Here is a 25391-nt window from a genome sequence, read left to right on the forward strand (position 1 = left end):
GACCTTTTTTTTTTTTTGCAGATCTTTGTTTTACTAGAGGCAGACACTACCCTTGTATCAGTACTGCAGCTTACCTAGCACTAGAGTCTGGCATTACATTTTCAGTACAGTACTAATACTGTAGATGATCCTTGCACTATTGTCATGCAAATATTGCAGGTCATCATGGCACCAGAAGAATTACCTTTACAGTGCCCATACTACAGCCCATCTTAGCACCAGTGTGCTAACATTTGTGCAGGTCATTATATGATAGTCCTGGAATAAGGAAAGCCTTGTCAGCAGTATATATACAAAATCCTTGTAGTTCTTCACTTCCCTATTCTCCACTGGCAAACTCACTCAGGGAAGTTTGTGTTTTTGATGTAAATTTGCTGGAAGCAGTCACCTAAAAATTCACTCCTTTAGATACATGATGAATCCAGATCAATGTTCAATGTTGCTGGAAGTCAAAAGTAATAATATAGGAACATCCACAGTAAAAAGCAAAGTTAATAACATTTTAAGAGAGCAATGTGCTTCCACTACAGTTCAGGTGAAGACAGAGGGGATTATTAACATCAAGGAACAGTCTTTGGAAAACACCGACAAGCTTGATACTCAAGGCTCAGAGGATCCTAACCAGCAAGAGTGCAGTATATGCCAGAAAGAAATTGTCTCCTTATGCAAGGTGTCGTTGTGTTCTCGCATGGATGAGAAACCATATGTATGCTTCTGTGGAAAATGGTTCAGTCGCTCCGATGTACTCCACATACACCAAAAATTCAGACATTTATTGGATGATAAAGTGGTTCAGCAGGAAGTGCCTGCTGTGTCAGAACCCAAAGTTGAGCACAACCCATTACCACAGGAGGCTCCGATTGTGCCAGTACCCAAGGTTAAGAAACACAAACCAGTTCAGCTGAAATCTAAGGGTAAGAAGCACAAAATACTTAAGCAAGAAGTGTTGGTTGTGCCAAAATCCAAAGTTGAACATAATTCAGCTCAGCAAAAAGTGCCAACTGTGTTAAAACATGAAGTCAAGCACAAACTCACTCACCAGGAAACACTGGCTTGGCCAAAATCTATAGTTAAAATACACAAACCAATTCAGCAGGAAGTACTGGCTGTGCCAAAATTCAAAGCTCAGCACAGCCCAGTTCAGCAGGAAGTGATATCTGTGCCTAAATTTAAGATTAAGAAGCACAAACCAATCAAGCAGGAAGTGCCAACTGTACCAAAACCCAAAGTTAAGTGCAAATTGGCTCAGCAAGAAGCACCAGCTGCATCAAAACTCAAGGGTAAGAAACACAACCAGATGGTATCAGATGGGATTCACACTTGTGAGTATTGTGGCAAGGTGTTTAATGTTGGCTTTAAGCTCACTGTCCACCTGAGATACCACACCGGAGAGAAGCCTCATGTTTGTGATTTTTGTGGTAAAGCTTTTGAAAGAAAGGACAAAATGAGAAGCCACCAGAAAATCCACACTAAGTGATTTGTATTAAACTGCTTGTGCCTTCAGTATTAGGCATTCAACTTTGATTGCTGTGAGCACATGCTCTTGCACTGAATTGTAATAAAACTATTTGCTGCAATTGCCATTGAGGGGTAGGGCATGATTAGAAATATATTTTTTTTATTTCATATTTAATATAGGCAAATATTTAAAAAACCTTTGCTTTTTTAGAGTGCCTCAGTTTAATATTTCTGTTTCATTCTGGAAATGTTTTTGAATAAAAGTTGGAAGGAATCTAATGCAGCGCCCAAAAAGTCTTTTCACAGCCAGTGTACAATTTCTAATCAAGCTTGCTAGAGCTCCAGTTTCCTATATCCTTTGCACTACTTTTTAATGTTCCAAGTTTTTATAGTACTGGTCCGCCATCACAAATCCGGCATCGTTGGGACCTGTAGTGTGCCAGATTATTAAATTTGCTGGATTTTAGAGTAGTAAGGTTAGAATACACTTTACCCTTTGACTGTTTCATTAGTATATATACATCTTACGAGCCAATGTGTTTGATGTATTACAGTGGACTCTCAGTTAACGACATCATCGGATAACGTAAAAATTGGATAATGACACGTTTTTGCATCAAAATATTGGCTCGGCTAATGACAAAGAACTCGGTTCAAGACAATCGTCCTGAATGTGTCCACACGCCACGAGTGGCACGGACACTCCATGTACAGCCAGTGTGCCATTGTTTACAAGCCAGTGAGGATGATTCAATGCATACGTGTGATACATTTTGTATTCTGCGTTCTCTTGCCCAGCGGCGGCAGCAGCGGCATCCTACCAGCTCTTCTTCCTCAAAAAACATTGCTCACCAAAACTTGTGATGGCCTAAGTGAAAGTTCAACTACATGAACCCAAGTAGACCACAAAATGACCCAAGAATACTAAGAATGTAACCCAAATCTTGACAAAATTAGAAGATCAAAGGAAGACAGCCCTGCTAACCCAAACACTGCCTCCGCTGCCAGACAACCACTTAACCCAAGCTCCGAGAAAACAAGCCTTCTCCATTTCTACACAGTATCTACTTCAGTGATACTATGAAAGGATATCGCAGAAGAAACAACATCAGTAATAAAAGAATAACAGCAAGGACCCTAGAACTCAACTTGTCTACCCAGCAGGACGCCGGTGTATCATCAACCCCCCTCACCGCCGCCACCCAGGGAACAACACCAACAACAAACATGGCTGACTCCCCCTCCAACTCCACTCCCTTCAAAGGATTCACCCATGATTACTCAGGTATGATTATTCCTGATAATATCAAGGACTACATCGTTGCTCTAGAAAACGAAATCAAAGATATCAAAGCAACACTCGAGCGACGAGAATCCAAGATAACCAACCTCGAGAACTAGATCCAAAACCTTGAAGAGAAGATTACATCGGGAAGTGTTGACACAGAAAATACTCTGAAAGCAGCAATAGCCAGTCACACCGAACAAATAACTACAATAAATATGAAGGTTGAAGAAGCAATCAAGGACTGGAATCAGAACATGCACACTCGACTAAATGAATACCTTGATTTCCAAGACGACAAAACTGAACAAGATAAGTTGTCTGATGCAGTTATAATAAACAGTCCACACATTCCAAGTGACATAACACAAGCACAGTGCAAAGAAACTGCTATCAGGATAATGCAGGACCACGTACAAGTCATCGTGCAAAACAATGAAATCAAAGAAACACGTTTGCTAGGAAAACCAGGAAGTAAACACAGTATAATGATCCGACTTCATTCATACGATAAAAGAAAGGACCTAATTAAATCAGCAATTACAATGAAAAATGGAGTGTACATAAATGAGTGTCTAACAAAAAAACGTCAAAACCTTCTGTTCAGGCTGAGAAAACTTAAACAGGAAAACAAAATACATCAGTGTTTCACGCGAGATGGGAAAATACTAGTAAGGAAAACATCAACAGGACAACAATATACTATCTCAAATGAACACGATTTCTCTACCTTCCTTAGAAAAGCTGTCATTTCTGTAACAGATTAGATAAGTGCCCTTAATACATATATATGTGTGGTGCATATAGTGTACCTTACTATTATATTGTGATTTATTATTTTTATTATTTTTTTCATCACAAGCTAATGCTAACTACCTCCAGTACTTTTTTACTTCTTTCTTACTGCTACTAATTGCTCATAATTTTATGTTACAAGTCAAATCTTACTCCAAATTAATATTATTCATTGTTCTTACCTGTCCATCTAATTTTGTTTACCACTACTAGTTTTTTTAGTCACTTTTTATTGTGTATGCAATTAGTGTATATTCCAATTACTTTTTTGCAAGTACCAAAACTATCTTTTGCTAGCTAGTACCAACTACCTCATTTTTTTTTACTTTTTATTGTGCAATAAACTGCTCAACTTATTTAATATTACAAATCAGATCTTACTCCTAAACCAATAATATTTCATAGTGACTATCTGTCCATTTAACTTGTTTACCATTACTTAATTGTAGTCCCTTATATATTTTTTTTTCCTTTATTTTAGCTTTATATAACTACCTTAGCTCATATATTCACAATTGTTAAACTAATCAAGGTGCTATTCTCAGGTGCTAACGTTAATAAGTTCACTATTTTGCCATTATACTCCAAAGCTCATTTATTTGATTACCACTTTATTGTTCACTACAACTTATATTAGTCCCTTTTATATTATAATTTTATATTATAATTCTAACTTTAAAGAATTACCTTTAAAGTACTACCTACTATCATATTCCCAAGCTCCATTATTTGATCATCACTTTATTTGTTCACCACAAATTATTTTAGTCCCTTTTATATTGTCTCCTTTATTTTAACTTTAACAAACTACCTTAGCTCATTATTTTTTACATTTGTTAAACAATTCAGGTGCTATTTTTTTTAGCTTTAGAATATTTACTTTATTTTTTACTTAATTATAACTATAGATTCACTACAAATCTTATGATTACAAGCATTGATCCTGATACCTGATAGTTTGTGCTACAGCACGAAGACTCCCTAATAAAGAATATTTACAATTTAAAGCCCACCAAGCCCCCAGCAAAGGATAGGCCCTGGCCTTAAACAACATAAAAAAATAATATTCCCGCACCAAACCACTAATCCTAAATCGTACGGAACACCCCCTGCAAAATTAAAACAATTAATAGACCGGATACCAGCAATAAACAATAAGGTAAAATTAGATGCTACCCGCGAATTCTGCTCTTTTACAAACAATTTAACAGCACCCGAAAGGCCGGAGTGACCTTAGAATGCCCAATTTATTAAGGCCCTTACGAATCTAGGTATAACCTAAAATCTTAGGCTCCAAGAGAGTTACAAATACTACTCCAACTAATACACAAACTACCAACATAAAGTATCTCACAATTCTAATAACCACAGCACTATTCCCAATACTCTTATCTATAGAGTGCTTTCTATATAATTAAATTCTAAATTTAACGCACGCCTCCTGCCAAAATAAACTTAGTTCCAGGCACACCTTCCAGTCCACCTGCCACATTACAACTTATCCCACCTTAAGCGGAAAGCGACGGTCGATATGTATGAGTACTTTAGCTCTCATGTCACACTAACTTACTAAATTATGTGTTGCAATTAAATCCCCCTTCGCAGAAACTATTCTATTACTGATTCGTAATAAATAAATTTTATTGTAATCCATTTCCATTTCTTCTCACCCATAAACTGCACCTTGGCCTGATATACTCTACTTCTCGGATTCCAGTAACTACCCCAACAAAGGATACCCGATAATGACGGTATGCAAACTGCTAAACAAAAGTAAGATTTTTCGTGTTGTACCATTTACAGAACAGGTTCCTCTAACAAGACTAAAATACCACCAAACTCTTTGAGTTTAAAGACCATACCTACTAATATACAAGTTTTATTTTTATCTTCTAAGTATAATAGAGTTATTTGACCCTAGTTTATATCTTAATTTCCGAGTTTACCCCTATTTATAATTCAGCTCTCATTTATTCCTAATAAACCAGCTTCACCTTTTATTACTATAAATTTAAATTTACCTTTAAGCGTAAAAATAACCTAAACTAAAATACTTTTACTGAGCTTTAAAGTTTAACCGCGATTGCTGGTACAAAATCCCACCAAACTTTTTATAATTTACTTAATCGGACTCTAATCCAACACTTAATCTTCCATACTGCGAATAACAAAACTATCTGTGTTATAAATTATCTCTATTTTATTTACCCCCTACTCATCAAAATTCACATACACCCTAATTATAAAATATAAGTTTAAGCAAGAATTAAACTTTAAACTCACCTCAGCCTATTTAAGTAGACACCTTCTCCTAATCTAAGATTCAATCTTCTAAGAGCGCCCCCAAATAACATAAATCTACAACTAACCCTCTGTAATCTAACCCCCTTAATAAGTATAGTGCCTGATAAAAAGACAGTTTTGATAGAACTGCTAATGTCCTTACACTTATACTACAAGATTCTCTCTTAAGCTTTAATAATTGTACATCTTCAAATTTACAATTTGACGTCCTTTCCGCTATAAATCCTAACGCAACGATAACTTTCCCAACAAATCATAAAAACATCGACACTTTATACTTTGTGTTCAGAGCCCGGTCTGATATAGTAAGCACATCCCCAAGACTAATTATTCAAGCCGAGCTTGGTCAGCCAGGGAGATTAATCGGAGATGATCAAATTTATAATGTAATTGTTACAGCCCACGCCTTCGTAACGATTTTCTTCATAGTTATACCAGTCATAATTGGAGGTTTTGGAAATTGACGGGTTCCCCTTATACTTGGAACCCCGATTCAGCCTTCCCTCGAATAAATAATATAAGATTCTGACTTTTTGCCGTTTTCTCTCACTCTTCTCCTTACAAGGGGAATAGTAGAAAGGGGGGTTAGGCAGGATGGCCGGTTTGCCCTCTTCTCTAGCAGCATCAATCGCCCATGCAGGGACATCAGTCGACCTTAACATCTTCTCCCTTCATTTGGCGAGAGGCTCCTCAATTCCTGGGACTGTAAATTTTATAACTTCAGCAATCAATACACAAACCAGGGGAATACCCAAAGACCGAGTACCTTTATTCGTGTGGCCTGTTTTCACTGCCGCAGTACTTACGCTTCCGCCCCTTCCCGTTCTGGCAGGAGCAATTCCTATACTTCTTATAGGTCAAAGTTTAAACACCACTTTCTTTGGCCCTACTGGTGGAGGAGACCCTGTTCTCTGCCAGCACTTATTCTGATTTTTGGGCATCCTGAAATCTACATCTTGATTCTCTCAGCTTTCCATATAGTCTCACACATCGTCACGCAAGAGTTAGGCAAAAAAGAAGCATTCAGCACACTAGGAATAATCTATGCCATAACAGCAATTGGAATTTTAAGATTCCTCGTGCGAGCTCCCCACATATTCACTGCAGGTATAGATGTAGGCACCCGAGCATATTTTACATCGGTAGCCATAATTATTGCTGTCCCCACAGGAATTAAGATCCCCAGGTGATTAAGAATTTCCCAGGGCTAAGGCTCTCAATTCTTATACACCCCTTCGCTCCTGTGGGCCTTAGGTTTTATTTTCTTATTTACAGCGGGGAGCTTAACAGGAGTTATCTTAGCAAACCCCCCAATCGGCACTATTCTCCATGACACCTGTTACACTATAACGTCCTGTCTATAGGAACTGTATTTGGGATTTCAGGAGCATTGCTCACTGATTCCCCCTATTCACTGGACTCTCTCTCTGAATTCTTCACGATTAAGACCCCACTTCTTTACTACATTTTAGGAGCAAACTCAACCTCCTTCCCCAACACTTCCTAGGATTAAATAATATACCACGACGGTACCCGGACTACCTGGGTACTTACGCAACATGAAATATTGCCCCATCCGCCAGATCTCCCATTTCATTAGTAGCTGTCTTCTGACTCATAATTATTGTTTGAGAAACTTTAATACCAAAACGTAGTGTCACTTCACCAGCCACCCCGCCTGCCTCCATTGAATGGCAGCACTCTTTCCTGCCTGCTGATCACAGGTATGCAGAAATTCCTCTAATTTCTAACTATCTAAAATGACAGATAGACGTATAGGATTAAGCTCCTACCAGGAAGAAACTACCTTCTTTTAGAAATGCCAACATGAGGATATCTAGGACTCCAAGATAAGGCTTCTCCGCTTATAGGACAATTAACGCACCCCCACGATCACACAATACTCACTCTCATTCCTATTACTTCATTAGTAGCTTATATTTTAATTAATTCAGCACTAAACTCACCTACTAACCGATTTTACTTAAAACCCAAGAAATTGAAACTACCCGAACTATTTTACCTACTATCATCTTAAGCTTCATCGCTATACCTTCGCTGCGGCTACTCTACTTATTGGGCGAAACCAATAACTCAAGAGCCACAATTAAAACCATCGAGCACCAATGATGCTGATCCTACGAATATTCGAATTTTCTAGATGTCGAATTTGATTCCTACGTGACACCTTATTATATCAACTCAAATTTACGACTTTTAGGTGTTGATAGCCGAATCCCTGTCCCCTTAAATACTCAAATTCGTCTTATTATTTCAGCAACCGACATAATCCCCGACCGGGCTATTCCTTCTCTAGGGGTGAAGCCGACGCCATTCCAGGACGACTTAATCAAATTAGATTTCTTGTAAATCGACCGAGCCTATTCTACAGCAAGTGTTCCGAAATTTGCGGGGCTAACCATAGATTTATACCAATTTTAATTGAAAGGATTTAGGCAGGCTCTTTCTTGAATTGAATTTCTAGAAATTCATAATTAACTTTCTCTTCAGATAACTTATAGGTCTAGGTCTTTTAAACCTAAAAGTAGGTCTTCTACTTCTCGAGACTAAAATTAGTTAAAAATAACATTAATCTGTCAGATTAAAATTATCGTGCTTGTGATATTTTAAAGTGCCCCAAATAGGGCCCTTACTTTAACTTAATCTCTTTCTGATATTCACTCGAAGGTGTATTTTATTCTTTACCATTAGTTTCTTCTATAAGCTTCCAATTAAAACAGAAACCTTCACCCACACATCAACGATTCTAGAAAACCTCTGGAAATGGTAGTAAGACTATTTTTCCGTTTGAACCACCCTCAAGTACTCTTCACTCAATCTAAACTGAATATCAACATTCTTGGGGTTCCTATTTGCTCCGATTCTCTTCTGAACCTCACCATCCCGATGACTTTATTTGTGATTTAAAATTGTATCCACCCTTCACAATGAGCTTAAGACAATTTCAGAGCCCTCTAATCCAGGCCTATCATTTTTATTTGCCTCATTATTTAGCTTCATTCTTTTTAATAACTCTTTAGGTCCCTTCCTTGTACCTCTACCAGATCCAGACATCTGACAATAACTCAGGCCCTGGTCCTACCTTTATGATTAACCTTTATTTTGTTTGGGTGGCTCACCCCCTCCCCCCTCCGCACATATTTGCCCGCCTAGTATCCCAAGGGGCCCTAAATATGCTTGTACCTTTTATAATTCCTATCGAAACGATCGGAAATATTATTCGACCGAGCACATTGACCCTCCGGCTTGCAACAAACATAGTTGCAGCCCCCCCTACCTGGCTTGGGGAATAGACCTTCCTCACCCCCTAAATTTTTAATTTTTCTCATTTTAACCCAAATCCTTCCCCCTATACTAGAGTCTGCTGTTGCAATCATTCAATCCTATGTATTTGCGGCTCTCAGAACTCTTTATACCAGTAAAGTAAATTAATGTCATCGCGTGAACACCGTGCCTTTTCATTTAGTCGGCATAAGACCTTTGCCCTTGACCTGATCAATTAGAGCTACGCTTTTGACATCGGGCCCCATCAAATAATCTCGTCAATTTAATCGGGAACCCCCTTTTTAGATTTATCCCCATTTTAACCATAATTCAATGACGGCGACATGAAACTCGAGAGGAATGTACCAGGGCCTTCATACTCAAACCGCCGTAAAGGCCTCCGATGGAGAATAATTTTATTTATCTTCTCTAAGGTACTATTTTCTTCTCATTTTTTAGGCCTCTTTCATAGAAGTCTTGCACCTGCAATTGAAATTGGGATATTTTGGCCACCTGAAGGGATTCAACCTTTCAATCCCTCCGAGTTCCCCTTCTTAATACAACTATTTTACTCACGTCAGAAACAACAGTAGCCTGAGCACATCGCGCAATCCTTAGCTCACACCATTATGAAGCTATACAGAGTCTAAGATTGACCGCCGGCTCCTCTTTTTTGGAGTTTACTTTACCCCTCTTCAAGCACACGAATATTTAGGAGCGTCTTTCTCTTCCGCGGACTCAATCTACGGGACTGCCTTCTTCGCAGCAACTAGTTTCCACGACCCTCATGTAATCATTGGGACTTCATTCCTAACAGTCTGTTTTTGTCATCTCTTCAAGTGTCACTTCTCTAACAACCACCACTTTGGGTTTAAAGCCGCAGCTTGGTACTGACATTTCGTTGGTATAGTTTGGTTACTCCCCTATGGTTATATTTACTGATGAGGAAGATAATTTTTAGTATTAATGGTACGTCTAGCTTCCAACTAGAAAGTAATTATTTAGAAAAATTAATTCTGACTGTCAACCTGGCCACCCTTCCCACTTTCAACTTTGATTATAATCTTATCCTCAATTCCGCCGAAAAAACCATTATAGGCCGAGAAAAATACCCCCATTTGAGTACGGGTTTAATCCTAAGACTTCAGCTCGGCTGCCTTTTAGGCTTCGATTTTCTCCATTGCTAGGATATTCCTAATTTTTGATATAGAGATTCCATTGATTCTCCCTCTAGCCCATATCTTCTCCCCTTACAGGTATTTTCTCTTGAAAATTTACAGGGCTGTTTTCCCTAATCCCTCCCATAGGCCTCTACTATAAATGGTATAAAGGCACCTTAGAATAATCTAACTGGAAATGTAGCCAATAATGGCATATGAGTTGCACTTATAAAACATTTATAAACCTCTCTCAAATTAGAAAATCAAAGATTGTGTTTAGTTTCGACCTAAATTTTAGTCCCAAACCCCTAGTTTATTTTGGCAGAAGCCAAACCCAGAGGCATATTACTGTTAATGATAAAATTGAACTTTTTCCTGCCAAGGAGAACTAGACCAGTAAAAAGCTTCTAACTTGTTTCCCGAGCGGTTAAATTCCGTTCGCTTCTCTTTTTTATAGTGTAAAACACATTACATTTTCAATGTAAATTGAAGACTTTCCCCTAAAAATACCACCTACAGACTAATAGCCACCTTTGCAACTTCAATGTAAAATTCTAATTTAAAATATATGAGTTAATTAAATAAAAAATAAAACCCACGACAATAGCCCAAATAAAAATCCTTTTATATAAATTATAACCATATTCTCTTATCTTAACTGCAAGTAAACAGAACCTTTTACCATCCCGTCGGATACACCCCCCTTAACCCTTTCAGGGTCCAAGGCCCAAATCTGGAGTCACGCACCAGTGTCCAAGAATTTTCCAAAAAAAAATTTGTTATTTTTTCTTATGAAATCGTAGAGAATCTTTTTGTGAAGGTAATAAAACAAAAAGTACGAAATTTGGTGGAAAATTGACGAAATTATGCTCTCGCGAATTTTGATGTGTCAGCGATATTTACGAATCGGCGATTTTGCCGACTTTGACTCCCATTTTAGGCCAATTACATTATTCCAATCAACCAAATTCTTAGCTATTTCACTAGTATTACTTCTATTCTATCGATTGAGCACAAGAAATCGCCAAGTCAACTGTTTCAACTACAAAATAAAGTGATCAGAAATTGTTAATTTGGCCAATTTAACACAAAGTTCAAAATATTCCAATTTCAAAATAGGGTCCAGAATGAACAATGTAGGCATTCCTGGCACTAAACTAACATTTCCTCTGTTCATTAGTTATGTTTTGAGGCTTTACAAATAAATTCCATTTTGATTTTTTATTCACATAATGAATTTTTATTCACACCAAAAAATAGAAGATTTACTGTTATGCAATACTGTAATAATTGTATAAATATCATCACCATATTTGTGAATGTATATTAGACCCACCAGCTGACGTGTATTAGACGTGTGAGGTCGTTTGTTTACTCTTGAATATCGGCAAAAATTTAACATTTCTGCTACTTTGAGCTCAGTTTCAAGCCATTTCCAGTGCTAAAACCAATCAAAATCATCTCTATTTCTGTAATATGTCTTCCATTCTATCAAATGAGACCAAGAAATCGCAAATACAACTATAAAAAACATAGGAAAAACACTGCAAAGTTGCTGTTTTAATCGAAAAATCATGATTTCATTTTTTTTCTCTCATTATACACAGTGTGCTGCAGGATCTGTTTTATGTGGTGCACACATACCACATAGATGTATTCTCTCATATCTAGGCCCAAATGTACCACTCACAGTTTATCAGAGTGAGCTGAGCTCATGGCGTAGATCTACGGTTTGGACCCTGAACGTAAAGCCGTAGATCTACGGGACGGACCCTGAAAGGGTTAAAAATACCCTGATTGGCCTTTACCCTTAATCTTAAGAAAGACCCTGCACTCCTTAGTCTTCAAAGGGATGCCCTAAAACCCGACAAAATCGGTATAAACCATATATAGACCTTACAAACATAACATAGGAATAAAACCTGATAGTCTTTAGCCCAGCCCTTGACCCTGCCGGGTTAACTACATACCCTAAGAGAGCCCCTAACCCTCTCACTAACAAAGCTAAAATTTTTAAAGAGACTCTCAAACAAATCATATAAGACTCTGAAAACATTACTCAAATGCCCCCTTATTGCCACCCCAACCCTTAGCCCCATTATTCCCCTTAACATTTTCTATGGGTTTCCCTAACAAGTAGTATAGACCTTATATTAGAAACCCCCTTATTCTATAGTAAATTAACCGAAATGTATAACATACTGTTAAACCGATACTTTAAGACATATAAAAAAATCTAAGCCCATTAACTTCCCCTATAAATGCAACTTCTAAAATTAAATCCTTAGAGTAGAGTTCAGCCAAGAAAGATATCCCACATAGAGTTAGGTTAGCTAAATTTATGCAAACCCCGGTCAAAGGCATGCGTATCACTAATCTTCCTATATTACGAATATCTTGGTACTCTTTAACCCTATGAATTACTGCCCCCGCACACATAAACAGTAAACCTTAAATTAAAGCATGAATTAATAAATGAAAAAGCTAAACCGGCAAACCCTAAAGATAAAATACTCACCATCACGCCCAATTGTCTCAAAGTGGATAAAACAACAATTTTTTTTTCAAGCCAAACTCAAAATTAGCCCTTAGCCCACTATAAATATAGTTAAGCAAGAAACAATCAACAAAACTCTTTGTACCGTGAACCTCTTAAAGCCCTTATTCCTTGCTCCGATCTTTCTAGGTCTCTTACTTAGCCCCGTTAAAATTTTCCAGACCTAGGCTATTCTTAATTTTAAAGAATAAAACAAACTTAGTCACCTTATCCGCCAGTCTCATCCACCCTTTTACTTCTTTCCCCCTTACTACCCTAGTAATTTTACATCTCTTACCCACCTTAATTGCTATTGTTAGTGTTATTAGTATGCCGTCAAGATCTCTACAACCCTCAAAATTCTAGCAGAAAATAGTTTACTTAAAATATTAATTTTGGAGATTAAAGAAAAGGGCACGCCTTTTTTCTGACTTTTATTAAAACTATTTCAATTATTTAATCCTTTCGTACTAAAATAACTTTGGGTTCCTTGGAAGATAAAACCCAACCTGGCTTTCGCCGGTCTGAACTCAAATCATATAAAAATTTAAGAATCGGACAGGCCTTCCTCTGTAACTACTACACCACAAAGAAATTTTTAATCCAACATCGAGGTCACAAACTCTCCTGTCGATAAGAACTCTAAAAAAATTACGCTACTACCCCTAAAGTAATTTTTATTCTCTAATCCTAAAAAAGAGATCATACGAACAAGTATCTCCGATTTAAACAGAAACAACCATATAATTTATATCCTTGACATCCCTACTAAACACTCCGCTGATAATAAACTTTAACGCCTCAAATCACTCTTAACCAGCTTCATGCATAAACTTTATAAAATCTTACCGTTCGCCCCTCTAACTCATTTAAGCCTTTTCACTTTAAAGTTAAATCAATCTCCGAGATAGAGACAGCTTTCTTCTCACCTGACCATTCATTCCGGCTCCTAATTAAAAGACTAATGATTGAGCCCCTTCACACGGTCAAAATACCGCAGCCTTTTAGACCCCAACGGGCGGATCAGACTTTATATAACTCCCATACAGACATGTTTTTGATAAACGAGCAGAATAACCCTATTCACCGGATTCCTTGCACTCATTCCTCCTTCAATAAATCTCATTAATTTTCCAAAAATTTATTTTAAATAAACAACCTACACACTAATACACTCACTTTAAATCTTTAACTAAATCCATAAAAAGTCTTTCCTACCTGCTTTAAAAATAATAAATACCCCTCTCCTTGTACCTCAGATGTAACTCCCTGTAAACATGACTATCTCTAAGCCTAGTTAAACATAACCCCCTCTATTTATTTTATAACTAAAATAATTAAACAGAAAACCTGCCCTCCCCTATCCCTAACCTTGCCTTATCTTAATACAAAGAAAAAATTGAGTTTCCCAAAACCCAGGTATCTTAAGACTCGATTAGCATCTCACTACTAAAATATTTGATTTTACCACAAACCTCAACCTTTAATTTAGCACTTTTTATTTCGGGGAAATATCATAAATATTTAATGTAGGGTGCCTCTAATACACAAGGTACTTTACTTCCCATTTATTTCATCAATATATTTCAACTTTCCTGTACAGTACTATTATCTACCACCAAATTACTACTCCCTTAATTACCCGCTAAAACCTAAAAATATTTACCTGGTCGTAATAATTAGCAAGTCTTCATAACAACCAAAAATAAGTCACCCCTGCGACAACCTTTTCAACGTAAGTGGAATGCTAATCTTTAGCTTTACTTTAAACCTGTAACTTTAATCTCTCAAACAAATAAACTACGATCAACATAAAAACTGCGTATTTAACTTTACGAACTCTCTCACCCTCCTTAAATGTCTATATATATATACATTTCTTTAAATGTAAACATTCTCGAATTATCTATAATCCTGTAAATCATATAATCTATTAACATATATATAATATTCATAGTGTATCTGCACGCAAGTTATTATCTATTCTACTTAAATACTTATACACCTGAAGCTAATACAACGCTCAATATATATATATATCAAGCCAACTCATTAATTGGTTTACTGCTATAATCAACTGACACTCATATCTTCTTCTCAGTGTATCTCTTCAAAAATTAATATAAAGAAGAATAGCTTCATCTTATCTTCTCCAATGACCATCTGTTAGGAATATCTTCATAGAAATGGGGGAATCTAGAAGGAGACGATTAATACAGGTATAAGTAGAACCCCTTTCTCACGAAGGGTTCTACTTATAGCTGTATTAATCGTAATATACAGAGCTCAATGTTATCATTCTGTTACGGTATAGTTAGCTTCCTCATGCAATTATACTTAATTCACCACTTCCATATAAAGAAATGTATATATACTAGTATAAAAATACAAAATTTATACTCCCTTATATGCTCTTTCAATTTATTTTTAAGTGACTCTCCTCTCTACCTTCTCAAATCCACTAAGAACAGCAGATAACCAAAGAGGAGTCCAAACCACTCTAAGATAGACCCTTACCCCCGCTTCCCTTAAATCTCTAACACTCTTTATATAAATTGTAATCGCACCAATCCCTGAAAGATCAAAACTTTTCATGCCCCGCGCACTTCTTCATCCACTATAAAGATAAGCTAAATTTCAAGCTAACCGACTCCTCCCCCATTTACGTGAATAATCTCTCTTTATAATTTCATTCCCACCCCATAAAATCATTTTTATACTCTTACTTTTGTCAGGACCCTTCCTGATCGTCTCTTCCTCCTCATGTGATTTTCAGCCTGAATTGGCCTTGGACTTAATCTTATACCATATGTCCCTTTAATCTCATCAAAAGAGAGTCAGCTTCCACCCGAAGCCTCCTTGAGATATCTCTTTAACCCAAGCTCCTGGATCAACCATTATTATTTTATCTTCAACCTTAACATTTTATTCCGATAGTCTCGCTCCTATTTATTTCCTTAGCCCTTCTCCTTAAACTGGGATCACCCTGCTCCATTTTGGACCCCCCTCTCCCAAGCCGTAAGGGTCTTCCCCTGGCCCTCCCCCGAAAACCCTAACCCGCTCGCCTATTAACCACCTTGCACGAATACCTTTCGCTATACTCATTAATGAGGCCTCCTGAATAATCTACTTTCCCACATACACCCTAATTTCGGCTTCTGGGGCCCTCTGCGTCACATCCACCCAGACATATTTTTTTACTCACCTTATTAACGCAAATTACAGCCCTCTCCTTAAAACCATCTCAACTATAAACCTTTATTCTCTAAGAGGCCTACCACCTTTTCAGATTTTATTCCTAAATGAATCATTACCCATGAAATTATTCTATCACCCCTCTACTTACTTTTGTCTATTCTTCTTCTTTCCTCTCTAGCCCCTCTTTACTTTTCTTCTGAATTACTTTACCCCTTACCACAATTCCCCTTACCTAGATAAAATGAAGTATTTCCCCTAAACCCCTTAAAATCTTATCATCTCCCTTATACCCCTCAATCAGTTTATTCGGACTTTAACCCCGCCTATACTTTTAGTTATCTAAGATTTTAAGTTAATTTAAACTAACATCCTTCAAAGCTGTCAAAAAAAGTAATAACCTTTTAAATCTTAGCCTTCATTGATAAGAAAGTATAACTTCTATTTAGATTTACAATTAGGCGCCTTTAACCTCAACCATCTTATCCTACAAATCACACAAAATTAAAGAACCCTTCACAAACATGGTATTTAACGGAACACTATGTATTAACAGGACAAAATGGCCCCCCTTCCCGGGACAACAAGAAAATAAGATATTTTAAAATAACCCGTGCTACCTTAATGAATTCATGTATAAAGTGTAGCAAGCCCTGAAAAAAGCAACAGCCCAGCTCTAAATATAATTAATTTGGGCCCCTCTAGCCACTCTAATAATTAAACTAATCTCTCCTATTAAGTTTAAAGTCGGGGAAGCACCTATATTTCCTACAACTAATAAAACCGCCACAAACCTATATTTGGTGTAATATTTAGCAAACCTTTCCTAATTACCAAACTAGCCCCCCCCTAAACGCTCGTAAACTATATTTGCTAAACAAAATAAACCTGAAGAACATAAACTATGGCCTGCCATCACTACTACAGCTCTACTAAACCCCATCCCCCTATAACAACCGTCCCCCTTAACACTAAACCCGTATGGGCCGCAGAAGAATAACCAATTAAAGATTTTATACCCACTTGACACAAACACATTAAACTAATAGCTTCACCTCCTAGAACCCCAAGACTCACTCACACCCAACAGAATATTTTATTTACCCCTGAAATCACCCCCCAAAATTCAAATTAAACCTTAACCCTCTAACTTCAACAATACTCCAGCCGATACTTACAACCGGGGCCTCCACGTGAGCTTAGGCAACCATAAATGAAATATAAACAAAGGTAACTTAACCCTAAACGCTGGCGCAGAGCAAAAATACCACAATAACCTAGTTTCCCGGTAGCCAATTATTCCTGGTAATAATCCCATATTTAATCTCCCTTTACTCTTATACAACCTCAATAAAGAAGCTAATAAAGTATAGAACAGTATATAAACCCCAGCCTGAATTTGCTCAGATTGGCATCCTTAACCCAAAATTAATACAGGTATAGGAACCAATGACCTCTCAAATCTAATATAGAACATTAGATAATTTACTGGCCTTAAAGTTAAAATTAAAACTACTGACAAAATCAAATTCACTGACAAACCCCGCACAAAAATTACCCATTTTCTTTACTACAGTTCTCCTAAAAACTATTAATACTACAGCCTGAATCCTTAATACAATCAAAATATATCTTAAATAATCAACCCTTATTATATAACCTGGGCGAAAGAACAAAAATCATGATTTATTATTAACAACCCCATAAAGCATATTATCAGTAAACCAGCCTGGATGGACCCTCGGTTCCTCACAAACCCCATTTAAACCAAATTAAACACCAAAACCTTTAACATACTAAATGTTCCAAATCTCCCTAAAATAATCATTACCATGCGAACGGACAGTAGAGACCAAAAGAGATAAGCCCAAAGCCCCTTCACACGCAACCGCCACTAAAAATTATTACAAACTCACCCTCTGAACCAACCCTGAGTGTGTGAACAACTCTTATAACCTCAAACACATTAAATACAATAAATTCCAACCTTAATAAAACATCCAACAAATGCTTATAATTCGAAACAAACGCTCAGAACTCGCAAAAAACTATAATTAGCAACCTGAAGCCCTCAACACCCAGTACCGCCGTACACCCTTACCCCCTCTTAAATTACTTTAATTTTTATTCCCCCGAAACTTATAGCTCCCCCCTTACATAAATCCAATCCATTACTTAAACTCGCTAATCCTACGCCTGTAAATATGCCGATTCCTGCCAACATTTCAACTTTTTGAAATTTCAGGTCCCTCTTAGAGCTATGTTTAGTGACTCAAATCGCAATCGAGCTATTTTTATCAATTCATTTACCCCACATATTGACTTGGCTTTTCGAACGTAGGACACATCTGTCGCGACGCTGGTTACGGGCGATTGTTTCACACCATTCATGCAAATGGGGATCCTATTCTCTACCTACACCTACTCTCATATAAGACGAGATATTTATTATGGATCATTAGCCCTCTCTCACGCCTGGAGAATGGAGTCCCGATTCTGTTTTTAGCAATAGCCACAGCCTTTCTAGGTTATGCCCTACCCTGAGGGGTGAGTATCGTTTTGAGGTGTCTCCGTTATTACAAGCTTACTTCCTACCATTCCCTCTATATTAGGACAGATTTGACCCGGTGAATTTGAGATGAGTTCACAATCGATAACGCCACCTCAACTCGATTTTTTACATTCCGCTTTCTTCTGCCGTTTCTAATTACTATGGCTGCACTTGCCCGAATTTTACCCGTCCACCACTCTGGAGTAACCTCTCCCCTAGACAAAATTCCCTGCCACCCCTACTTTTCATTCAAAGATATTATAAAGTTCCCAGTAACACTTATACTCCCTGCCCCCTGACTCTCTTAAACCCCTAGTTACTTAGAAACCCTGATAATTTTACCCTGACTGACCCCTTAGTCACACCAGTGTGTATTCAACCTGAATAATATCTTCCATTTGCATTCGCCATTCTTTGACCCGCCCCAAACAAACTAGGAGGACCTATCGCTTTAGTACTATCAGTTGCGACTCTTTGGGCACTCCCATGGGCCCCTCCCCCTCTATCAAAACCCCAAGATCTTATCTTTTACTCTTTAAACCGGGCCCTATTTTGAGCCCTTACCCCCGCAATCATTTTATTGACGTGGATCGAGGTTCGATCTGCAGAAGATTATTATATTTTCTCAGGCCAAGCTCTTACTATCATTACTTTCTTATTATGCTACCGACCCTTTGGCTACCCTTTTAATGGGCCTTCTTCTGAAATGGCTACTTAATTTATTTAAAATAAATGGTTTGAAAACATCTAAAAGAAGATTTTCCAGTGCCCGCCAACATACAAATTTAGTTTACACTAAAATTAATTTTACCTCGAAGAAAAAAAATTAAAAATTTTAAAGATAAAGGAAGAAACCTTTTCAAACCATACACATCAATTTATCGTACCATAATCGCAGCAAAGTTCTCCACTCTTAAATAAACGTAAACCAGACCATCACCAATTTTATTTAAAATCCTAACCTTAAAACTTACCCCCCCCTCTTAAAAACAACAATGTTGACACCCCCTCGTAAACAAAATTCTAATATATTCAGCTATAAAAATTAACACGGGCCCTACTCCCCTGCGCTCAGAATTAAACCCAAACCCAGCTCAAACTTCCCTCCTGCAAAATCAAAAGGAGCACGGCTTATCTCTGCCAAACAAGAACCAAGTCAAACTACAGATAATGGAAATGTTAATCAAATGAGTCGCATCCTTTCCTTAATAATTCTATGGACCTAAAGTCTCCCGACTAACCGCATAAGGTAACAAAATTAAAGCAATAAATAGACTGAATACCGGCGATAAATAATAAGGTAAAAATTTAGATACTATCAGTGAATTCTGCTCTTTTACAAACAATTTGTCAACATCCGAAAGGGGTTGAAGTGGCCCTAGAATGTCCGATTTATTAGGGCCCTTACGAATCTAAATTCAACCTAAAATCTTACGCCCCAAGAGAGTTATAAACGCTACTCCGACTAAAACACAAGCTATCAACACTAAATATCTCACAATTCTAATAACTACAGCACTGTCCCCAGTACTTTACCTATAGAGTGCCTTCTATACAATTAAATTCTAAATTTAACGCTTATCCTCTGTCAAAATAAATTTAACCCTAGGCACGCCTTCCGGAACCCCTACTATGTTACGACTCATCCCACCTTGAGGGGAAGCCACAGGCGATATGTGTGTACATACTTTAGTTCTCATGCCGCACTAACTTACTAAATTACGTGTTACAATTAAATCCCCCTTCACAGAAACTATTTTATTACTGATTCGCAATAAATAAATTTTATTGCAATACATTTCTTCTCACTCATAAACTGCACCTTGGTCTAATGCACTCTTCTCAAATTTCAGTAACTACCTCAACAAAGGTTATCTGATAATAGCGGCATACAACCTACTAAACAAGAGTAAGAAAGATTTTTTCGTGTTGTATCATTTACAGAACAGGTTCCTCTAACAAGACTAAAATACCACCAAATTCTTTGAATTTAAAGCCCATATCTATTAACACCCAAGTTTTATTTTTATCTTCTAAGTATAACAGGGTGTCGTCTAATCCTAGTTTATATCTTAATCTCCGAGTTTACCCATTTATAATTCAGCTTCCGTTTATTCCTAATAAACCAATTTCACCTTTTATTACTATAAATTTCAATTTACCTTTAAACGTAAGAATAACCTAAACTAAAATACTTTTACTAAACTTTTAAGTCCAACCACAACTGCTAGCTCAAAATTTCACCAAACTTTTTATAATTTACTAAATCAGACTCTAATCCAATATTTAATCTCCCGTACTGGGAATAGCAAAACTATGACTGTGTTATAAATTATCTCTATTTTATTTACCCTTTACTCGCCAAGATACACATATACCCTAACTATAAAATAAAAGTTTAAGTAAGAATCAAACTTTGAGCTTACCTCGGCCTATTTAAGTAAACACCTTCTTCTAATCTAAGATTCAATCTTCTAAGAACACCTCAAATAACATAAATCTACAATTAACCTCCTGTAATCTTAACCTCCTTAATAGATATAATACCCGATAAAAGGACAGTTTTGGTAGAACTGCTAGTGTAGTTTTACTACTTATACTACAAGATTCTCTCTTAAGTTTTAGTAATTACACATCTTCAAATTTGCAATTTGACGTCTTTTCCACTATAAAGCCTAACGCAACGGTGATTTTTCACAACAAATCATAAAGACATTGGTACACTATACTTTGCATTCAGAGCCTGATCTAGTATAGTAGACACCTCCCTAAAACTAATTATTCGGGCCGAACTTGGTCGGCACGGGAGATTAGTTGGAGGAAACCAAATTTATAATGTAATTGTCACAGCCCACGCCTTCGTAATGATTTTCTCCCTAGTCATACCAATCGTAATTGGAGGGTCGAAAATTGATTAGTCCCCTTTATACTTGGAGCCCCTTTCAACCTTACCCCGAATGAATAATTCAAGATTCTGACTTTTACCAATTTCCCACACTCTTCTCCTTACAAGGGGAATAGTAGAAAGGGGGTTGGGACAGAATGAACAGTTTATCTCCCCCTAGCAGCATCAATAGCCGGGGGGTGTCAGTCGACCTTGGCATCTTCTCCCTTCGTTTGGCTGGAGTTTCCTTAATTCTTGGGACTGTAAATTTTATAACTACAGCAATCAATACACGAACCAGAGGAATACCCATAGACCGAGTATCTTTATCCCTGCGACCCGGTTTCATTACCGCAGTACTTCTGCTTGTATCTCTCCCCGTTCTAGCAGGAGCAACTACTATACTTCTTACAGATCAAAATTTAAACACTTCTTTCTTTGATCCTGTTGGCGAAGGGGACCTTGTTCTCTACCAGCTCTTATTCTAATTTTTTGAACACCCGGAAGTCTACATCTTGACTCTCCCAGCTCTCGATACAGTCTCACGCACCGTCACACAAGAATCAGGCAAAAAAGAAGCATTCGACACACTAGAAAAAATCTATATTATAGCAGCAATTGAAATTCTAGGGCCCCTCGTGGGAGCTCGCCATATATTCACTATAGATGTAGACACCCAAGCATATTTTCACCGGCAACCATAATTATTGCTATCCCTTCAAGAATTAAGATCTTTAGATGATTAAGAGCTCCCCAAGGCTCTCGATTCTCATGTACTCCTTCACTCCTGTGGGCCTAAGGTTTTATTTTCTTATTTACAGTAGGGAGCTTAACAGGAGTTATCTTAGCAAACTCCTCAATCGGCATTATTCTCCATGACACCTGTTACGTTGCAGTCCACTTCCGCTACGTCCTGTCTATAGGAGCTGTGTTTGAAATTTTCGGGGGTGTTGTTCGCTGACTCCCCTATTCACTGGGCTTTCTCTGAATTCTTCACGATTAAAACCTCACTTCTTTACTACATTTTAAGGGTAAACTTAGCCCTCTCCCCCCAACACTTCCTAGGATTAAACGATATACCACGGCGCATTCAGACTACCTAGATGCTACGCAGCATGAAAAATTGTCTCACCTATCGATCCTCTCATTTCATTAGTAGCTGGTTCTGGCTCATAATTATTGTTCAAGAGACTTTGATGTCAAAATGTAGTATTACTTCGCCGGTCTTCCTCCATTGAATGACAGCATCATTCCCACCTGCTGATCACAGGTACGCAGAAATTCTTCTAATTTCTAACTATCTAAAATGACAGACAGATGTATAGGATTTAAGCTCCTACTAGGAAGAAACTACCTTCTTTTAGAAATGCCGACATGAGGATATCTAGGACTCCAAGATAGTGCTTCTCCGCTTATAGAACAATTGACGTACTTCCACGATCACACAATATTTATTCTCATTCTCATCACTTCATTAGTAGCCTATATTTTAATTAACCCTTTGAGGGTTTTCGTCGTACTAGTACGTCTTACGCATAGGGGTTTTTGACGTACTAGTACTCATAAATTCTAGCGGCCTCAAATCTAGTGGGAGAAAGCTGGTAGGCCTTCATATGAAAGAATGGGTCTATGTGGTCAGTGTGCACAGTCTAAAAAAAATCCTGCAGCACACAGTGCATAATGAGAAAAAAAAAACTTTGACCATTTTTTTTGAATAAATCAGCGACTTTGCAGTGTATTTTCGTATGGTATTTATTGTTGTATTCTAGTTTTCATGGTCTCATTTTATAGAATGGAAGACATATTACAGAAATAGAGATGATTTTGACTGGTTTTACAAAGAAAGGTGCCTTGAAATTGAGCTCAAAGTAGCAGAAATGTTCGATTTTTAAAAGACTTCAAAAGTAAACAAATCGTGCCAAGCGTGCAATACACGTCAACTGGTGAGTCTAATATTCTTTCACAAGTGCACCAATAATATTTATACCATTTTTTACACTAATGCAGTAGTCTGCATAACAGTAAATCTTATATTTTTTGTGCAAATAAAAATTCAAAGTGGAAAGCAAAAGAATATAAGAGGGGCCTTGAGACGTGAATAATGACTAGAGGAAATGTCATTTTAGTGCCAGGAATGTCTTTCTTGTTTATTCTGGACCCTATTCGGAAATTGGCATCTTTTGAAATTTGTGTGAAATTGGCAAAATTGCTAAATTCTGACCACTGTACTGGATAGTTGAATTTCATAAATGAGTGGTTTCTTGCACCCATTCGATAGAAAAAATGGAGTTCTAGCGAAATATTTATGTTTTTTGTCGACTAGTACAGTGAAATTGGCCGAAAATGGGGCTCAAAGTAGGCAAAATCGCCGATGCGTAAACATCGCCGAGACCGCTAACTTTGCGAGAGCATAATTCCGTAAGTTTTCTATCAAATTTCAAACTTTTGGTGTCTTTATGATCGGGAAAAGATTCTCTATCTTTTCATAAGAAAAAATAATTTTTTTTTTTTTTTTAAATTTGGCCGACCCTGAGAACGAGTTTCGGAGAGGGCCTGTCGACCCTGAAAGGGTTAATTCAGCACTAAACTCACTTATTAACCGATTTTTACTTGAAAACCAAGAAATTGAAATTGTCTGAACTATTTTACCTGCTATCATCTTAATCTTCATCGCTATACCTTCCCTACGGTTACTCTACTTATTGGATGAAACCAATAACTCGAGAGTCACAATTAAAACCATCGGGCACCAATGATACTGATCTTACGAATATTCGGATTTTCTAAGTGTCGAATTTGATTCCTACATGGCACCCTATAGTATCAACTCAAATTTACGACTTTTAGATGTTGATAACCGAATCCCCATCCCCTTAAATACTCAAATTCGTCTTATTATTTCAGCAGCCGACGTAATCCATTCCTGAACTATTCCTTCCTTAGGGGTAAAAGCCGACGCCATTCCAGGGCGACTTAATCAAATTAGATTTCTTGTAAATCGACCGGGTCTATTCTACGGCCAGTGTTCTGAAATTTGCGGGGCTAACCATAGGTTTATACCAATTTTAATTGAAAGGATTTCGGTAGACTCTTTCTTGAATTGAATTTCTAGAAATTCATAATTAACTTTCTCTCCAGATAGCTTATAAAGTTTAGGTCTTTAAAACCTAAAGTAGTTCTCCTACTTCTAGAGACTAAAATTAGTTAAAAGAATGCCAATAGTCTGTCAGATTAAAATTATTGTACTTATGATATTTTAGAATGCTTCAAATAGGGCCCCTTACTCTGACTCAATCTCTTTCTGATATTCGCTCTCGGAAGCATTTTATTCTTTATCATTAATTTCTCCTGTAAACTTCCAATTAAAACAGAAACTTCCGCTCGCACATCAACAATTCTAGAAAACTCCTGAAAAGGATAGCAAGACTATTTTCCATTTTTGAACCACCCTCATGTATTCTTTCACTTAATCTAAACTGAATACCAACATTTTTGGGACTCCTATTTATCCCAGTTCTCTTCTGAACCCCATCACCCCGATGACTTTATTTGTGATTTAAAATTGTATCCACCCTTCACAATGAGCTTAAGATAATTTTAGGGCCCTCTAACCTAGGTCTAGCATTTTTATTTGTTTCATTATTTAGCTTCATTCTTTTTAATAACTCTCTAGGTCTCCTTCCCTGCATCTCTACCAGATCCAGGCATCTGGTAACGACTCCAACCCCGGCTCTACCTTTATGATTGACCTTTATTTTTGTTTAGGTGACTAAACCACACCCAGCACATATTTGCCCACTTAGTCGCTCCCCAAGGGACCCTAAATGCACTCGTACCTTTTATAGTTCTTATCGAAACAATTAGGAATATTATTTGACCGGGCACATTGGCCATTCGGCTTGCAGCAAACATAATTGCAGGCCACCTCCTCCTTGCCT

General features: G+C 37.3%; 1 protein-coding gene and 2 pseudogenes across 1 annotated transcript; all 3 read left to right on the forward strand.

Moving 5' to 3' along the window:
• Positions 1–20632, forward strand: LOC128688698 (titin-like). The gene is made up of 3 exons (XM_070081299.1): positions 1–1280; positions 5256–5311; positions 20423–20632. Exons 1-2 carry the CDS (start codon positions 413–415, stop codon positions 5282–5284), a joined length of 897 nt encoding a protein of 298 aa, XP_069937400.1. The 5' UTR covers positions 1–412; the 3' UTR covers positions 5285–5311; positions 20423–20632.
• LOC138851816 (cytochrome c oxidase subunit 2-like) lies at positions 7662–8337 on the forward strand (annotated as a pseudogene).
• Positions 9472–24585, forward strand: LOC138851817 (cytochrome c oxidase subunit 2-like; annotated as a pseudogene).
• Positions 24586–25391: the final 806 nt, after the last annotated feature.

This window comes from Cherax quadricarinatus, unplaced genomic scaffold, assembly GCF_038502225.1.
Source record: "Cherax quadricarinatus isolate ZL_2023a unplaced genomic scaffold, ASM3850222v1 Contig2251, whole genome shotgun sequence".
NCBI classification, from domain to species: domain Eukaryota; kingdom Metazoa; phylum Arthropoda; class Malacostraca; order Decapoda; family Parastacidae; genus Cherax; species Cherax quadricarinatus.